The sequence below is a fragment of the Tyto alba genome, unplaced genomic scaffold, assembly GCF_018691265.1.
Source record: "Tyto alba isolate M040663 unplaced genomic scaffold, T.alba_DEE_v4.0 Super-Scaffold_42, whole genome shotgun sequence".
In the NCBI taxonomy this organism is placed as follows: Eukaryota; Metazoa; Chordata; class Aves; order Strigiformes; family Tytonidae; genus Tyto; species Tyto alba.
The window spans coordinates 32,515,440-32,529,403 of record NW_024881318.1 but is presented as its reverse complement, the minus strand read 5'-3'; the positions used below and the strand labels follow the sequence as shown (position 1 = coordinate 32,529,403).

Sequence of the window (13,964 nt, the reverse complement as noted above, 5' to 3'; positions counted from 1 at the left end):
TCAGACAAGGACTAAACTTTGCCAAAACTACATTTTATACTTTTTTTTCATTTGGGCTTCTGATTCCCATGACACTGTAGGTTCCATTTTCAAGCTTTTCTAAAGAGAAGGAAGGTTTGAAAATACTCTGTATTTTGAAAAAGAGTGGCAGAAAGAGACAATAAAAAAATTTCTCAGACTCCCATGGCTCCAGGAGCTTTTGAAAACATCAAATATTGCAAAATTCTTAGAAGCATGGAGAGTTGATATTTTCAGAATATATAATGGTTGATGAAACATGCAAATACTTTCTTAAGCATAACAAGCAATTACTAGCTTTCTGCATCAACGCCCTACCCTTCCCGAGCCCTCCAGCATGTTCTTCCTCCTATGGTATGCCACAAAACTTCCATTGCTCAGCTTTCATGCCAGACCCTCCTTTACAGTGTCTCTACAATGCACCTAGCAGACAATAAGCCTGGGGGGGCAGGATGTCTGTCCTCAGAAACTCTCACTGTAGACAGCACAGATGCACCAGTACCATATGTACATATATAGGACTCAAAAAGTGTGTGAGCAGAACTCAGCGTATTATTTCTCATCTGCAGGCCCGTTTCCCAGTTCTCAACCTCTCTTCACTCCATTATTTCACTGTTTTATGTCTAATTTATATTACAAGCCTACTGGCACAGGGTTCTATCATTTTTATTTGTAAAATAACACCTATATACCTACAGTGTAATAGAAATAATTGGAATGATTGCTTCATAAAATACAGAACTGAGTCAGCCTAACTAGAAGATCTATTTCAATGAGATTGCTTCACAGAATTCATTATTGTAATTGGAAGTTAGCTTTCAAAGATAAAGTACAGTGAAAACATAATTATGAGTTTCATAACTACTCAGGTATCTACCCTCTAATTAGGCTTTGTCAGCCAATCTGCATTTAACAGCAGATAGGCATTAATTGGACAGGAGTATCCTGTTTGTTATTTGCATTTTAGAATGGTTTAGATAAAAAAAACCCCAAACATTTCACGGACTTTTCCTTTGTTGAGCTGCTTTTCTTTTCAGGAGAATTAATCTTAAACAGATTTTAGAGAGTCCTCATGAAGCATCTAATCCATTATGATTTTTATTATAAAAACATCGGGTCAGATTCTGTCCTTATATATGCTTTGAAATATTTTTTTTTTTATAATTGGTGATACAGAAATGAAAGAACAGTTAGGATTTGGCTTAGTTTTCAGGCAGAATGGAGATGAAATCTGTTAATATCTCAGAATCTACTTTGAATTTTGGAATGTATCTTAGAAGTAGAAACCTAGAATATCTGATTAGTTAGCTTTGATTTCTCTGCTGCCCAACTGGTTGGAAACTAGTACTGATAATGTAATAATTTAAATTTTACTTTATGGAATCTGTGCAATCCCTGGCATTAAGATTCTTAATTAAAATCAGAATGTATTTGAAATACAATGGGTGGAATTTTTACCTTTTTAGTAGTAAATTTTCTATATTTAAGAATAGGCTGCTAAAACCATAAGATTATTCAGATTCAGTTATTCAATTTTGTGTGGTCAATGAAATAACCTTACAAGAGGTGCAGAAGTCCCTTAATATCCCTATAGATAGGCATTTGTATTTACATATGCAAAACATATATTTAATGAATGCCAAGGAAAAGTGGTAAGTGAATGCACACAGCTCTGCTTTAGAAATGCTGCTTTAATAAGTTGATTTGAAGCATGAAAACAGAAGCATGTCAAGAGCATACCTTAGCAATGAGTGCTCTGAGTGTAGCAAAGCAGTGAGTCAGGTAAGTGGTGCTCTGATCACAGCCAAGAGAATTTACCAGGACTTTCAAAACTCCTCCCAAAAGATTGTCTCTGCACTCTGCTGCAAAGCTTGCCTACACATGGAGGAGAAAAACAACAATAACTGCATGGGGTAATTCAGCAATGAACTGGCACATAGCAACTGAAGTTCTGCTCTGCTGTCCATGAGACACATCCAGGAGTTTAGAGATTGTAGCTTTTTCATTTGTTAACATTTGCTTCAGAGGAATTTCAAAACACTTTTGTAGTGATCAGGAAGACAGAGAGGAAAATGTCCCAAATGTTTCTTAATATCCACAGACCCTCCAGTACATTTTTTGAGCTCAGCCAGCTTCTGCAGTGGCTCTGAAGCTCGGTCCACTTTCTGTCCAAACTTTCATGTACCTTGGATTGGGGAGTGATCCTGTGGTGGGCAAGCACCATCCCTCTCCTTGCTTCCTCATGCTGTGATTTCCTGGGCATATAGGCTAAATAGACATACATGCTCTGATCAAACCCACAACCCGAACAGTGGGAAGACTAGGTGCTATGAGTGGTGTCATGCAGAAATCATGCCCAGTACTACAAGAATCTAGTAGCTAAATGTTTTTCTACTAACATGTTTTCAAGAACGCAGCTCTTCCTTCACTATCTATGAATATGCATGTTGCTCTAACAGCAGTATTCCTATACCCATGAATCTGAGTGTCTTTCCAAAACCAGGAGATGGTGTCTAAGCAGAGTCAACTATCACGGTTCCATGGCTGTCAAAGGACCTGTGAAATTTTACTGCATCTGACTCCTAGAAGTTAGGTAAGTTCTGCATGTTACGTTGCTCTAGGGGGGCATATGTCTTTTCAGATGAACTCCATGCAGGTAGAAGACATTTTCCTGCACTGAGCACTCTGTGGGAGTCAAGGTTAAACCCTTTCGTCTCACAGGATCACACATGCAAGTATGACCAAAAGCCAACCAACAGTCCAGTTACAAATTACTAGTATCTTCAGATACATTCCTAGCATAAATGTTTTTCTTCCACCATCCTCTCCAAATTCCAGGATCATAGTAAGACAGTGAAAATTACAACAACATCTGCTGAAGACCAGGTGGTAGATTTCCCTTTCATTCACATTAGTGCAATGTCCTACAGTAGAAGGGACTTGTGGGAACAGTGTAAGGCAGGCAACAATTTCATCTTTGGATTCCTTCTTCTTCACCTTCTTCTTTTTCTCTTCAAGATTATACAAGTTTACAGAAGATCTTTAACTAAAGCATTTTGCAATGCCTAAGAAAAAATAGGCAAAATAAATCTTGCTTCCCCTGGCTTCTGGGGGAGTAGGGATTGGTAACAAGCCAGCTCTGCTGTTTCCCACCTGGATGATGTTCTCCTGCATATCGAGAATGATCAGGTTAGCTTCAGTTGCCAGGTTTCCACTGATCAGAGCTTCTTGATCTAGCTCAGCTTTTGTCCTGCAAAAAGGAGTTCTAATTAAAGCACACAGAGAATATCCCAAGAGTTAGATGGCCCGCTGTTTAAACAAAGCCAAAATACAAGCAATACCATTCTGAATGATCCCATAAGAGCAAACAATGAAAACAGTGTTCAGAGGTATGGAGTCAAATGAGGAGAGCTGATATCATAGAACAGAAGTCCCAAAGGGAACACCTGAAAACTAAGTCTCTGGATAATTCAAATAGATGCTTCTGCTTCCTTAATAGCAACCTGTGTAATGGCTACTCTGCCCTCAATATCATGTTCAATTGTTTAGTAAGCCATGCAGTAATTTCTGAATGCAGCGCCCACAACAGGACACCAAAACCCAACATGGAATAAAAGGTAACTGATCTATCACTTCCAGAAAGAAAGTGAAAATAGCAGGCTTGGGCAAAGGGGAAGTTGCTTCAATGCCATAGCAGCAGTGTTTAATGTAGACAATTTAATATGTTGATTCTTGAGACTGCTGACAAGATGAGACAGTAGGTCTGACAGCTGTGGGGTCAATACAGTTGTGCCTCAGGCCATTTAAGAGAGAACTGAAACATTTATAGAAGACAGAAAGTGGTGATAAGGCAATGAATGATACCTTCTTAGTTGAGACTTAAAGATGAGCTCTAGATCACAGCTCCTCTGCAGCCAAATGCTCTAAGTATAGGTGCAGCTGCTAACAAAAGTATATTTTCAGAGATCTCTTCTATGCCAGAAACACAAAGAAGAGGCTTTGTTCTTTTTCCTGAACTGCTCAGAAAAGGACCATTGCATGGCCAGAAGCTGCTCTCCAGAACTTGATATTAGAGCTGCTCTGATTTAGGCCAAAGTTTGTAAGATGCATTTCTGCGGCTACACCCTAACAAGTACACTTCTGAGTGACTTCAAAATCTGTGACTTTTCTGCTATGTTCACTTACTTTTTCTGCCCAGCGAAGTCTTACCCCAAAAGAAAACCAGAAAAGTAAAGAGCCACCCTTTTGGGCACAACCAGATTAATTCTGGGGAGGGCTAGGAAAGGAAGTCAGGGCAGTATTAATTACAATGACTCAAAGCAATGAAAAACAGAAGGGCCTGCCAAAAGGCTGGTGCTATAATCAACCCAGAGATCACTAAATGTGAGTAAGAACTGAACAAATTAAGCAAACAGCATAGGTGTTTGAACCATTTCCAGCAACCATTCAGCCTTGCACATTAACCATACTGACTGGATCCTCTCTCACACTACACGTATCTTATAACTGCAAGTACAATCCCAAAACCTGCTGGACTCAAGGAGAAGCAGGCTGAGTGAGGCTGAGTGGTGACCTGTGCCAACCTGCTGTGCCATGTGCTACCTGTAACCACCTTACTTATGGACATATACACTAAAGGGATGCAAAAAGGATGAGAACAAAGATCTCATGTACATCAGTGATGAACACATGGTAAAACAGAAAGGCCTAGACACCATGCAGTTTTGTTTATGTAGCCAGGTATTTTATTTTAAGTGGTTTAACTGAACTACTGTAAAGAGATGTTGTAGAGCTGGGGCTTGAGGACTGGTTTATTCAGATTTCAGTGAAACTGGCTGGGAGAAAGCAAGCTGTTTTCAGGGCAAAATAAGAATATTCACACAGGATCTGCACTTCTTCCAATCTAGCACAGAAGGTTGGAAGGATTCTTTTTTTAAACTTTGGATAAACTTCAAATCATCTTGTGTTCAAAAATGTATGTGATAATCATGAATGAATGCTAGGCTACAACAGCGTAGTTGCTGCATAGCACAAGCCTGTGTTCTCAGTTCAAATGCATGCACGTTGAAGGGTATCATGGAAGCTCACAGCAACTGCACTTGTCAGAGGTCACTATCTCTGTCTGACACACAGTGAGCTGTTTAGGTAGTCAAAATTCAAGCAAGCATCTATGAACAAATGACACATCTCCTTTAGGGAAAAGCAACAAGTTTCACGCTTCCGGAAACTTAGCACATAGCATAAGCAACTGCTGTTAGCATCTTTCCTGAAAATACGGTTTTCCATAAACCATAGACACTGACTTGTCTACTAGCATATGGTGCTGGTAAGATGAAATGTACTGAGACTTCATAACCTAAAACCTGCAACATGAGAAATACCCACTACAGAATCACCTTCCCCTACTCCTGCTAATAATTCTTCTCGATTTTAACAGAGCACATCAAACCCAGATCAACTGATTTAATGTGCCAAAACTTATACTACAGTACTTTATACAGTGAGGAGCCATAGCAATACCAAAATAAATGTCACAGCAAGCTTCTGTGGAGTATTTGATACACCCCGTATCAATAAATAGCATTTACCACACTGCTAATAAGAAGGAAAAAATGTGTAGATAAGCATTTAAATTTCTCATTCAAGTATTTGTGATCTCTTTGTTGTGTCATAGCAACAGTCAAATACTTCTGCTACATAAGCATTTTCTATTTCTTTCTTTGACAGAAGAGGGAAAGGATTGAAACTGCTGATTTTGTAATATAACACCTAGGAGAAAGAACAAAACATAAAAGACACAAACAGCTTGGTTCTAATAAAAGGAATATATATTTATTAAATGTCTTACTTATCTTGTCTCTCATTTGCCTGCCGCCAGTGAGTCTGCTCCTTTCTCCAGCGCAGATTTTCATTTAGCCCTGCTAATCTGTCATTCCCTAAAAGTGCAACATATATCACCGAGATTAAAGCAAAAGGGGACACCTGAAGTCTGATAGCTCACTGAAAGGAGATACGTGTCTGTAACAGTCCGTCAGAACTAAAACCAATCAAATTTACAGCCTCAGGGCTCTAGTAAAAGGACAGGACCCCATCATTTTTTTCATCTAGGATTTTTAGAACATTAGTTTGCTTCAAAGACCAAAATACAAATTATCGATTTATTAAATGAAACAACCTTCTTCTGCTATGAACAATTTGTTCTTATTGACAGTTTCGACACCATTTCTTGGCTCTTGATTAGGTGCTAACACAATTTCTCAGGTGGCCTCATATTCTTCGCCTGAGAAGAACTCAGTTCTAGCTACAGCTTGGATAGTTGAAAACTAATATTTTTATCCACAGCAAAACAAAGAAAGGGAAAGGACTGCAAGGGTGAAAAATATAAGGATGAAAATGGGGAGTGTGTATAAAACCCAACAAAATCATTTATGTCTACAACCTCTGAAGATTCTCTCAAAGGACACAGGGGAGAGGGGTATGAAGTACCAGCTGGTATTCTGCAGCGCTTCATCATTTCTCCTCTGGCTCCTTCACCTCTCAGTAAAGCCTCTTCTAATCGGGCCTTAACATCTCGTGACTTCTGGAGTGCTTGAGTGCTCACTTTATCTGAGCTTTGTTTGCCCTGAAAGTAAAGTCAAAGCAATCAACATCAATGCTTCCATCTTTGGACATGAGTCCAAATTACGTCTGCAGAACCAGACACAACAGGAGACCTGCAGAGCAAGCAGAACCTAATTAATATGGCTGACTAATATATAAAGGCTTATTAAATGCTGCAGATGAAGAAAGAGGTAGTATATGTACTGCTAATAAACAGAAATATGTAGCTCAGTGCTACAGAGAGAGATATTAAAGTTTAGAGAAAAGGTTATTTGATCAATTTCAGACAGATTCTGTCATAGAGGGGAGTCTTGATGTCCAGTCCCAGCTCTTAACTGAAGGGTCATCCTTAGTGTCCTGTCCAGTACTTACAGGAGCTGTCAATATATTGCCCACCAAAAATAGCCTTCAAATCCTCAGGAAAAGGAAAATAGTAAAATAATTTAGGCCAACTTCATAGGACTTCCTCAAAAGATTTTGGCTGCATTTTGCTTGAAGGCTAGCATCAGTGATTTTATCTGAATTAATTTATCCAATCATAGCATAGATTAGGCAAAATCTAACTTAACAGTTGTCAATAACAAACTTCCCCTGGACAGCCAGAAGGTAAGGAAAAAAAATAAGCCAAAACAGCACAACAAAATCAGGCCATGTTTCACTTACCTTGTACTCAAAGCATGAAACACAAATGAAGAGGAGGTCTAAAATCCTGTTCAGCTGCATGGATGGAAGGTCTGCAATCCATTTCTGTATTAGATTCTGATCAGCATTTTTCATGATCCAGAGGAAGCAGATCAAAAGGTTGCGAGTAGTATCAGGACCTAATGTGGCACTCTGTCTGTATGGCTAGGAACAGATAAAGTAAATGTTAGTTGAAAGAAGAAAAAGAAGAGGAAGGTCATTCAGATAAGGTAATGTTATTTCAATTTCAGTGAAAACAAATCTCAAGACTGGACTTTGGTAATTTTAACCTCTTCCAGGTTATACAGATTGTATTTTTTGAATGTATGTGTATAATTAGTGTCAGGACCAGTTGTATGCATGTGAAAGACAGAAAGAAGCTCAAGAGCATTGCTTGCTATATGCTTGTATTTTAATTTCCTTAGAATAATGTAGAAAGATATTCCATAACTGTTTGGTCCACTCTTGCCATGCAGTTGTGTCAGTCAAGTCGTTTAAAAGAAAAACACAACCATGAAGAATGAGAGAGAGAAGAAGAAGAATATTGAGTCCTAGATCCATGAATTCAGGTGAGACTGGAACTGGGAGGCATTGGGGGAGCTGTAGTGGCATTTGCTGATCTGGAAATGAGGTTGGGTGTGGAAGTGGAAACAGGCATGTGGGAGAAACAGTGGAACTACTTATGGTAAAGGAGTAATTAAATGGCTAGAACATAAGATGAGGAGATGACAGAAAGAATATGAGGCATTCTTTGGGGCTGGAGAAAACAAGAAAGCAGTTTCTCATGATTGCAGTTATTAGTGGTAAAAAAGGATAACAGGAGAAAACAAAGAGGAAAACAGATACAAGAAAGGAGACTGGCGGAGCATTGGACATACCAGGGACACCAGAGATATTCCAGAGCTCCTGAGGTTGAATTGATTCCCTGCAATGGCAAAGGCCACGTTTTGATTGATTGCACTTGCAGACTCTTGTTCTTCTTCTGGGTTTCCTGTGCGCCCCTTTCCGCTGCGGGCATCTGAAACTAGATTTTAAATATCCCATTGGAACTTGAGGAGCAATCCACTTGTTGCTGCTCATGTCACAGTCTTCCATCGGGTTGTAACCTAACAAAACAATTGGCACCTCCATTCCTGAGACTGTTGGTCTGGCTAATGTACCAAGCAGTGAAAGAGGTGCAGCATTAGCAAGACCAATTGCAGCCAACTGCCAAGGCTGCCAAATTGTCCAAATAAACACAAGGAAAGGAGATGTGTCCAATAAGCTTCAGGTGTTCAGAGAAGCTACATTAAAAGCAAATGCAGCAGCAAACATGAAGTTGTCTCTGAAGTTCAAAGCTAAGCCAGTGCTTCACAAGACTTGGAATCATCAAGTTCCAGTCCATTTCAGGCAAGAGGATCAACACAAAAGCCATACATGGGTTTGGTGGTATTCAACAAAGTATGTAAGTCTGCTAACAGCTGACATGAGACAGTATTGCTTGCTGGCTAAAGAACAAGTTTAATTTCAGGCATCTAGCTGCTTCTATTCCCTGATAGTTCTTGACATAACTTTCAGGGAATAAAGTTATTTATACCTATATTTTGTAAAAATCTCTGAGTGACCATTCTGTGTTTTGCAAGTCCTACTTTTCAGAGAAGCTGAGTGACCAGCCAGTCCCAGTGTGTTCAGAATGAGGTCAACAGCCTCTTGTGACAGATACTAAAAAGAAACTCTAAAATCTAGCCATACTGGTACACCTGGGCTTCATCATTATGTCTCCTGTTCATCTGTGGTATAAGGATAATACTCAGATTAAAATAATGGGCTAAAATCTGAATAGCCAATGTATAACAAATGCTTTCATCCTATTAGTTTGAAAGTGCTAAATAATATTTTCATAGTGTTTTTTGTCCAGACATCTAAATGCAAAGTATTTTCAGAACAATGACAAAAATATATTCTTCAAAAATTATACCTTTTTTTTAATAGCCTTTGCTTTATTTACAGAAATGAAATGTAGTTTTATTAATAGCCTTTGTTTTATTTACAGAAATGTAGTAGCAGAAATCTACTATCTTACAAAAAAAATGTGAAATAGCTACTTTCAGCAGTATTATATGAACATACATGTAGCAAAATGCAAGGAAACAGCTTAGATAATGTTTTTTTACAAGGCTTGATAATGTAGAGCGAAGTTTACAGTTATAACACACAATAAAAATATATTTCCTGTGTGGTGATGACTACATTTGCCTGAGATTAATTTTGGTATCACGTTAATAGCACTGAAGAGAAATAGAAAAAGATAGAAAGAATACAATACAATTTCTTCAGTTGTGATGTAACACAATGTCAGTATCACAAGTTTTCTTCCCTACTGTCTGCTAAACCTATCTATATCTCAATATTTCTCACATCTTGCAGGCGTTATTTGCAGGATCATAATTTTACACTAAGAGATAGGCAGGACTACTTACAGATACATTTCTGATTCCTGTCTTTAAAATTCCAGTTAACTTCAAAGTAAAGAAATATTCAACCTTACTAGACTGTGGGGAATTTCTGCACTTAGCATGATCTCTTTTATATTTGATAGATTGTTTAGACAAGTCACTCCAAGAAGCTGAAAAATACAAAGGGAAAAAGGTCTTACTTGTAAAATCATGGAGTTGTGGCAGTGAGTCCAAAATTATACCAACCAAAGGGAGGTAGAGAGCTGCAATTTTAATCTTCACCTCTTTTTTGGAGCAACGTGGGTCTAGGTCATGGGAACTCAGCAGGCTAAGGATAGCACTGACAGCTTTTCTTTGCACCTTGCTAATCCTGTTAACAGGAAAGCCATCTATGAGCTCCATTAATGGGTCACGCACAAATCATTTATAAATCAAAGATGTAAGAAACAGAGTGGAGGTGAAAGAAATTAGTACACCAGTATTCATTAGATAATGTCTTCCATCCTGAGTAGAGACTCATGTTCCCTGCAAAAACTATCTTACATCTCCAAGCCACTTCATCACAATCAAAGAGCACACAAGACTTTCAAACTTTCCATAAAAATTCAATATGGTGAAGACAGGTGCTTAAAGAAAAGCATCAGACTCTGGCCAAAGTTTAGCTAGACTCGAGCTCAAAGGTTCAAGAGAGTGTTCTAGAGAAAGAGCACTTGAAATTTTAAGCTGTCTTCTCAATTCATGTATTTAGCCAACACTACTGCAACAAATAGTATATTATTATTCACTGAGACCAACATACTGCAGATAGAACAATGACTGGGTTATTGCTACATTACAGAGTGACTCCCTGAAAAGAGTCAGGGAAACAGGACTGCCCTGGAATCAAACTATCACCTTGACAAGAGCAACAGCGTGACTGAATACCATTATAATATCTGCAAATTGGGATACCCACCCCTCACTGTCTGCGTCCAGCGCTGCTGCCAATTCAGTGAAAAGTAAGCCAGTCAGAAAGTGCTGTTGACGGTATTCAGCTGAAAGGTCAAACATACCAGCAATTTTCTGGTCCTGGAAACTAGAGCAGGAGCTAGAGTTCTGCAGAAGTATATTAGAAGTGTTAAAAAATGATGACTGAAATCAAAGCTTCTTAAAGAAGTTGTAGTCACAGTCCATGTAGCCCACAGAAAATCTCAACCTGAGGAAAAGCACAGACTTTGGAAGAAGGTTTGACATTTCGGAGGAAAACATCTGAGTGTGAAATAAAAAGCATCTAGTTTCAAATTAGTTGCTTGCTAGGATGCAATTTCATACTTTCCATTCTGTGCGAGCAACTCATTTGACATTTTTGAGATATAAAATTTCTACCCTGTATTCGTTACTTTGGACAGGACACAAAGTCAGAATTTTCTCCATGTTTACAACTTTTTATATTGCTCTTACTGTTGCAGAACAGTCACTGGGCATTGTATAGTAAGAGGCTGCCCCTACATTAAGAGGGACCTTGGTGTCAGAAGCTCTGCACTGTGCCTTTTTCAGCATCCATAATGTCTAGCATGGAAGTAAGGTAAGCAAAGATGTGCAATAAGTGTTTCCTTTCACCCTGGAAATCCTTGGCTGGGCTTGCCGGCAGCTGGTATAATTTAGAGCAGCCTTCAAACTGCTGTAACTTACGGCTATGACTGATATACAGCCAGCCCAGGAATGGAAAGTTGCTGCTATATATGTGTTGTGAACTTCTTAGCTTCTCCAATCATAGGTCGGTGCCCCAGGTCACCCAGAATGTTTTTGTCCCCTGATCGCGTGAGCATAAGTCTTAGACTCTACTCCCCAGTGCAGCTACTGGGGTTTATGAGTCCAAATTTTGCTGTTAATTTATATTCTTCAATATTCTCTCCCAATATTTCTGTCAGTTATCTGGGAATAGTCCCAGAAAGCAAACACATGAAGTAGCAGTATACTACATTGTGGCAGCGTATTGGGTCTTCCAGTATATTGGATCAAATGAAACTCATGTCTCCGAGCAGACCCATATTTTGGATCCACGTACTCAAGCCAACTCCCATTTCACCCTCAAGCAGACAGGGATTTGCTGTACTATGTTTGTATGGAATAACATTAAAGTGTAGAGAACCCAGTTAAGTGAATTTGGCTTCTCTCCAAGAATTCCAAAAGATTTATTTACAAGACCACATTTCTTACTGAAAATCTAACTCTAGCTGGGCAGCACTCTTGCAGACAGATCAAAATTACTGCAAGGGTGGTCAGCTAATGTATTGAGTCATCCAAGAGCCACAAAAGCCTTATTGATTTGTGCAGGTTGCACTTCATAGGTTACTCCTAAAGCAGAAAAAGAGTTGATGATGTTGTTCAAAGGAAAGAATGATTAAACTGGTGTCTACCCAGCTCTGACTTGCTAGAACTAGTTGCAAGAGCTATGATGACTTCTTTTTCTCCACATAAGCAGAAAACTGCCATTTCTAGTTCTTTGGCATCCAGGATTAGCATTAAGCAAAACTACTGGGAAATCCAGACTGTAAAACCTTCTTGCTTTGCTTTTAAGACCAGAAAATACTTCAGGAAAATATTATTTACTATTATTGACCTGTCAGATCCCTTAAGGTATGAGAAGTAGCACACCTTAGCATCCAGCCAATTCTTTGGCAATGACACTTGAAAAAGAAACCCTAAATTTGAACTGCTCTGTTACTTAGAGTGTCTTTGTACCTTCCACCATTCTTAGCTTCAGTTCCATTCCCTTGCATCCAAGGGCTGTGGTAATTATGTGTCATTGCACTGAAATGCTTCGTCCCAGTACTGACCTCTGCAAGAACAATTAGGTGGAAAACAGGCAGATTAGCACCCTTTGTTGTTAATGGGTCTGCCCTATGGTAAAAGCAACATACCATTTAAGTAGAATGTAGATGAGAAGAGCACAAGACTGACAAAATTGTGTGGTGTGCCAGACAACAATTTCTTTATTGAATGTGTTTGTGAACTCCATGTCCAGATGATGGATGTGAGGTCCTGGTATTCAGGAAGTCTAGAGCTGTGTATCAGTATCAGGTCATGTCTAGAAAAACGTGCATGTAGTGGGAATGAGATCCTGGGAGAAATAAGAAGTGATGAGGAGGAGCATTCACAAAAATTGTGTGGAGAGGTATAGTCAGGATACCTGAGTGTTTCTACACAACAAAATCATTAATTTCAAATAAAAGGGAAAACACTGTCTGGGAAACAACAGAAATCATTGGCAAAGTCATCTGCGCCACTGGGGTGGGAAGAAACCCAGAACAAAGAATACTACTGTTTGAAAAGGAAAGCATGATAATCCTGATCTGAACAACACAAAGGCTCAACAGAAATCCATTATTCCAGGATATTGAAAATTGTAGTGTTTTAGTCACTAATTCACATAGTGGTAGCATCTACATCCACTTGGAGAACAAGAAGTTCAGCTAGAAGGCAAACACACAGAAATTTTGCTGTGCACTGCTCCATGACATAATTCTCCAAAACAGATATTGAAATACATATTTGTGGTTGTGTATGGATGGGATATAGGTGCACCTGTAAATTAGTCTTCAGACCTTGCATGTCTACCTTAACAGTAATTTTCTATTTGCATGTTTCTAGAGGGGCGCATATCTGTGTCATGTTAAGTTTTAACTTGTGTAGATGCAGTTTTGCAGTAGTACTCTCTCAGTATTTATTCTTCTGCCCCTTTTCTTTCAGGTGGGAAATTGTTCTCCCTGATCCTACAGTGGCTAATTCTAACCTAAGTATCTGAATGCAGAGCAACATAAGTCTTTCTCTACATGTGTGCTTCATGTGACGTTCATGCAATATCATCTAATGGATGCTTACCTGGGAGGATAAGGATGGGGAGGGGGATGTCGGAGCAGATGCAGAGGTCATGAAGAAGAGGTTCAAATTGAGGTAATGTTCATGGCTGCAGAGAATTCTCAGGAACTCCAGTCTCATGGAAATCAGGGTGGAGAGTGAATTCAGCTTGTTTGAGAGCTAGAAAAGCGAAACAGAAAAGTGTCATGCAATGGGTGTGCACTATTTAAATGACCATGTAGTGAAATATCCTGCTTCCTGAAACAGGAATGGACAAATAGCTCAGCATGCATTAAATGCTTATTGGTTCCCTGTACCTAACTAGTTTCCATCCATTAGCTGCTCATTGTTTGGCAGTGGTAGTGTCTCTCTCCCAACTCCCCAGCTGAC

The 13,964-nt window shown here is 39.1% G+C and overlaps 1 protein-coding gene across 2 annotated transcripts in view; it reads right to left on the bottom strand.

Annotated features, from left to right (window-relative positions):
• DOCK8 (dedicator of cytokinesis 8) overlaps positions 1-13,964 on the bottom strand; it is a 98,865-nt gene that overhangs the window by 17,036 nt on the left and 67,865 nt on the right. For both annotated transcript variants that reach the window (XM_042804561.1, XM_032981920.2), the window contains 9 exons: positions 13,599-13,754; positions 10,690-10,829; positions 9,935-10,104; positions 8,178-8,323; positions 7,282-7,464; positions 6,505-6,640; positions 5,867-5,954; positions 3,172-3,268; positions 1,759-1,893 (listed from right to left, as the gene is read on the bottom strand). In XM_042804561.1, coding sequence (XP_042660495.1) covers positions 1,759-1,893; positions 3,172-3,268; positions 5,867-5,954; positions 6,505-6,640; positions 7,282-7,464; positions 8,178-8,323; positions 9,935-10,104; positions 10,690-10,829; positions 13,599-13,754 — 1,251 coding nt within the window. The remainder of the gene's footprint in view (positions 1-1,758; positions 1,894-3,171; positions 3,269-5,866; positions 5,955-6,504; positions 6,641-7,281; positions 7,465-8,177; positions 8,324-9,934; positions 10,105-10,689; positions 10,830-13,598; positions 13,755-13,964) is intronic.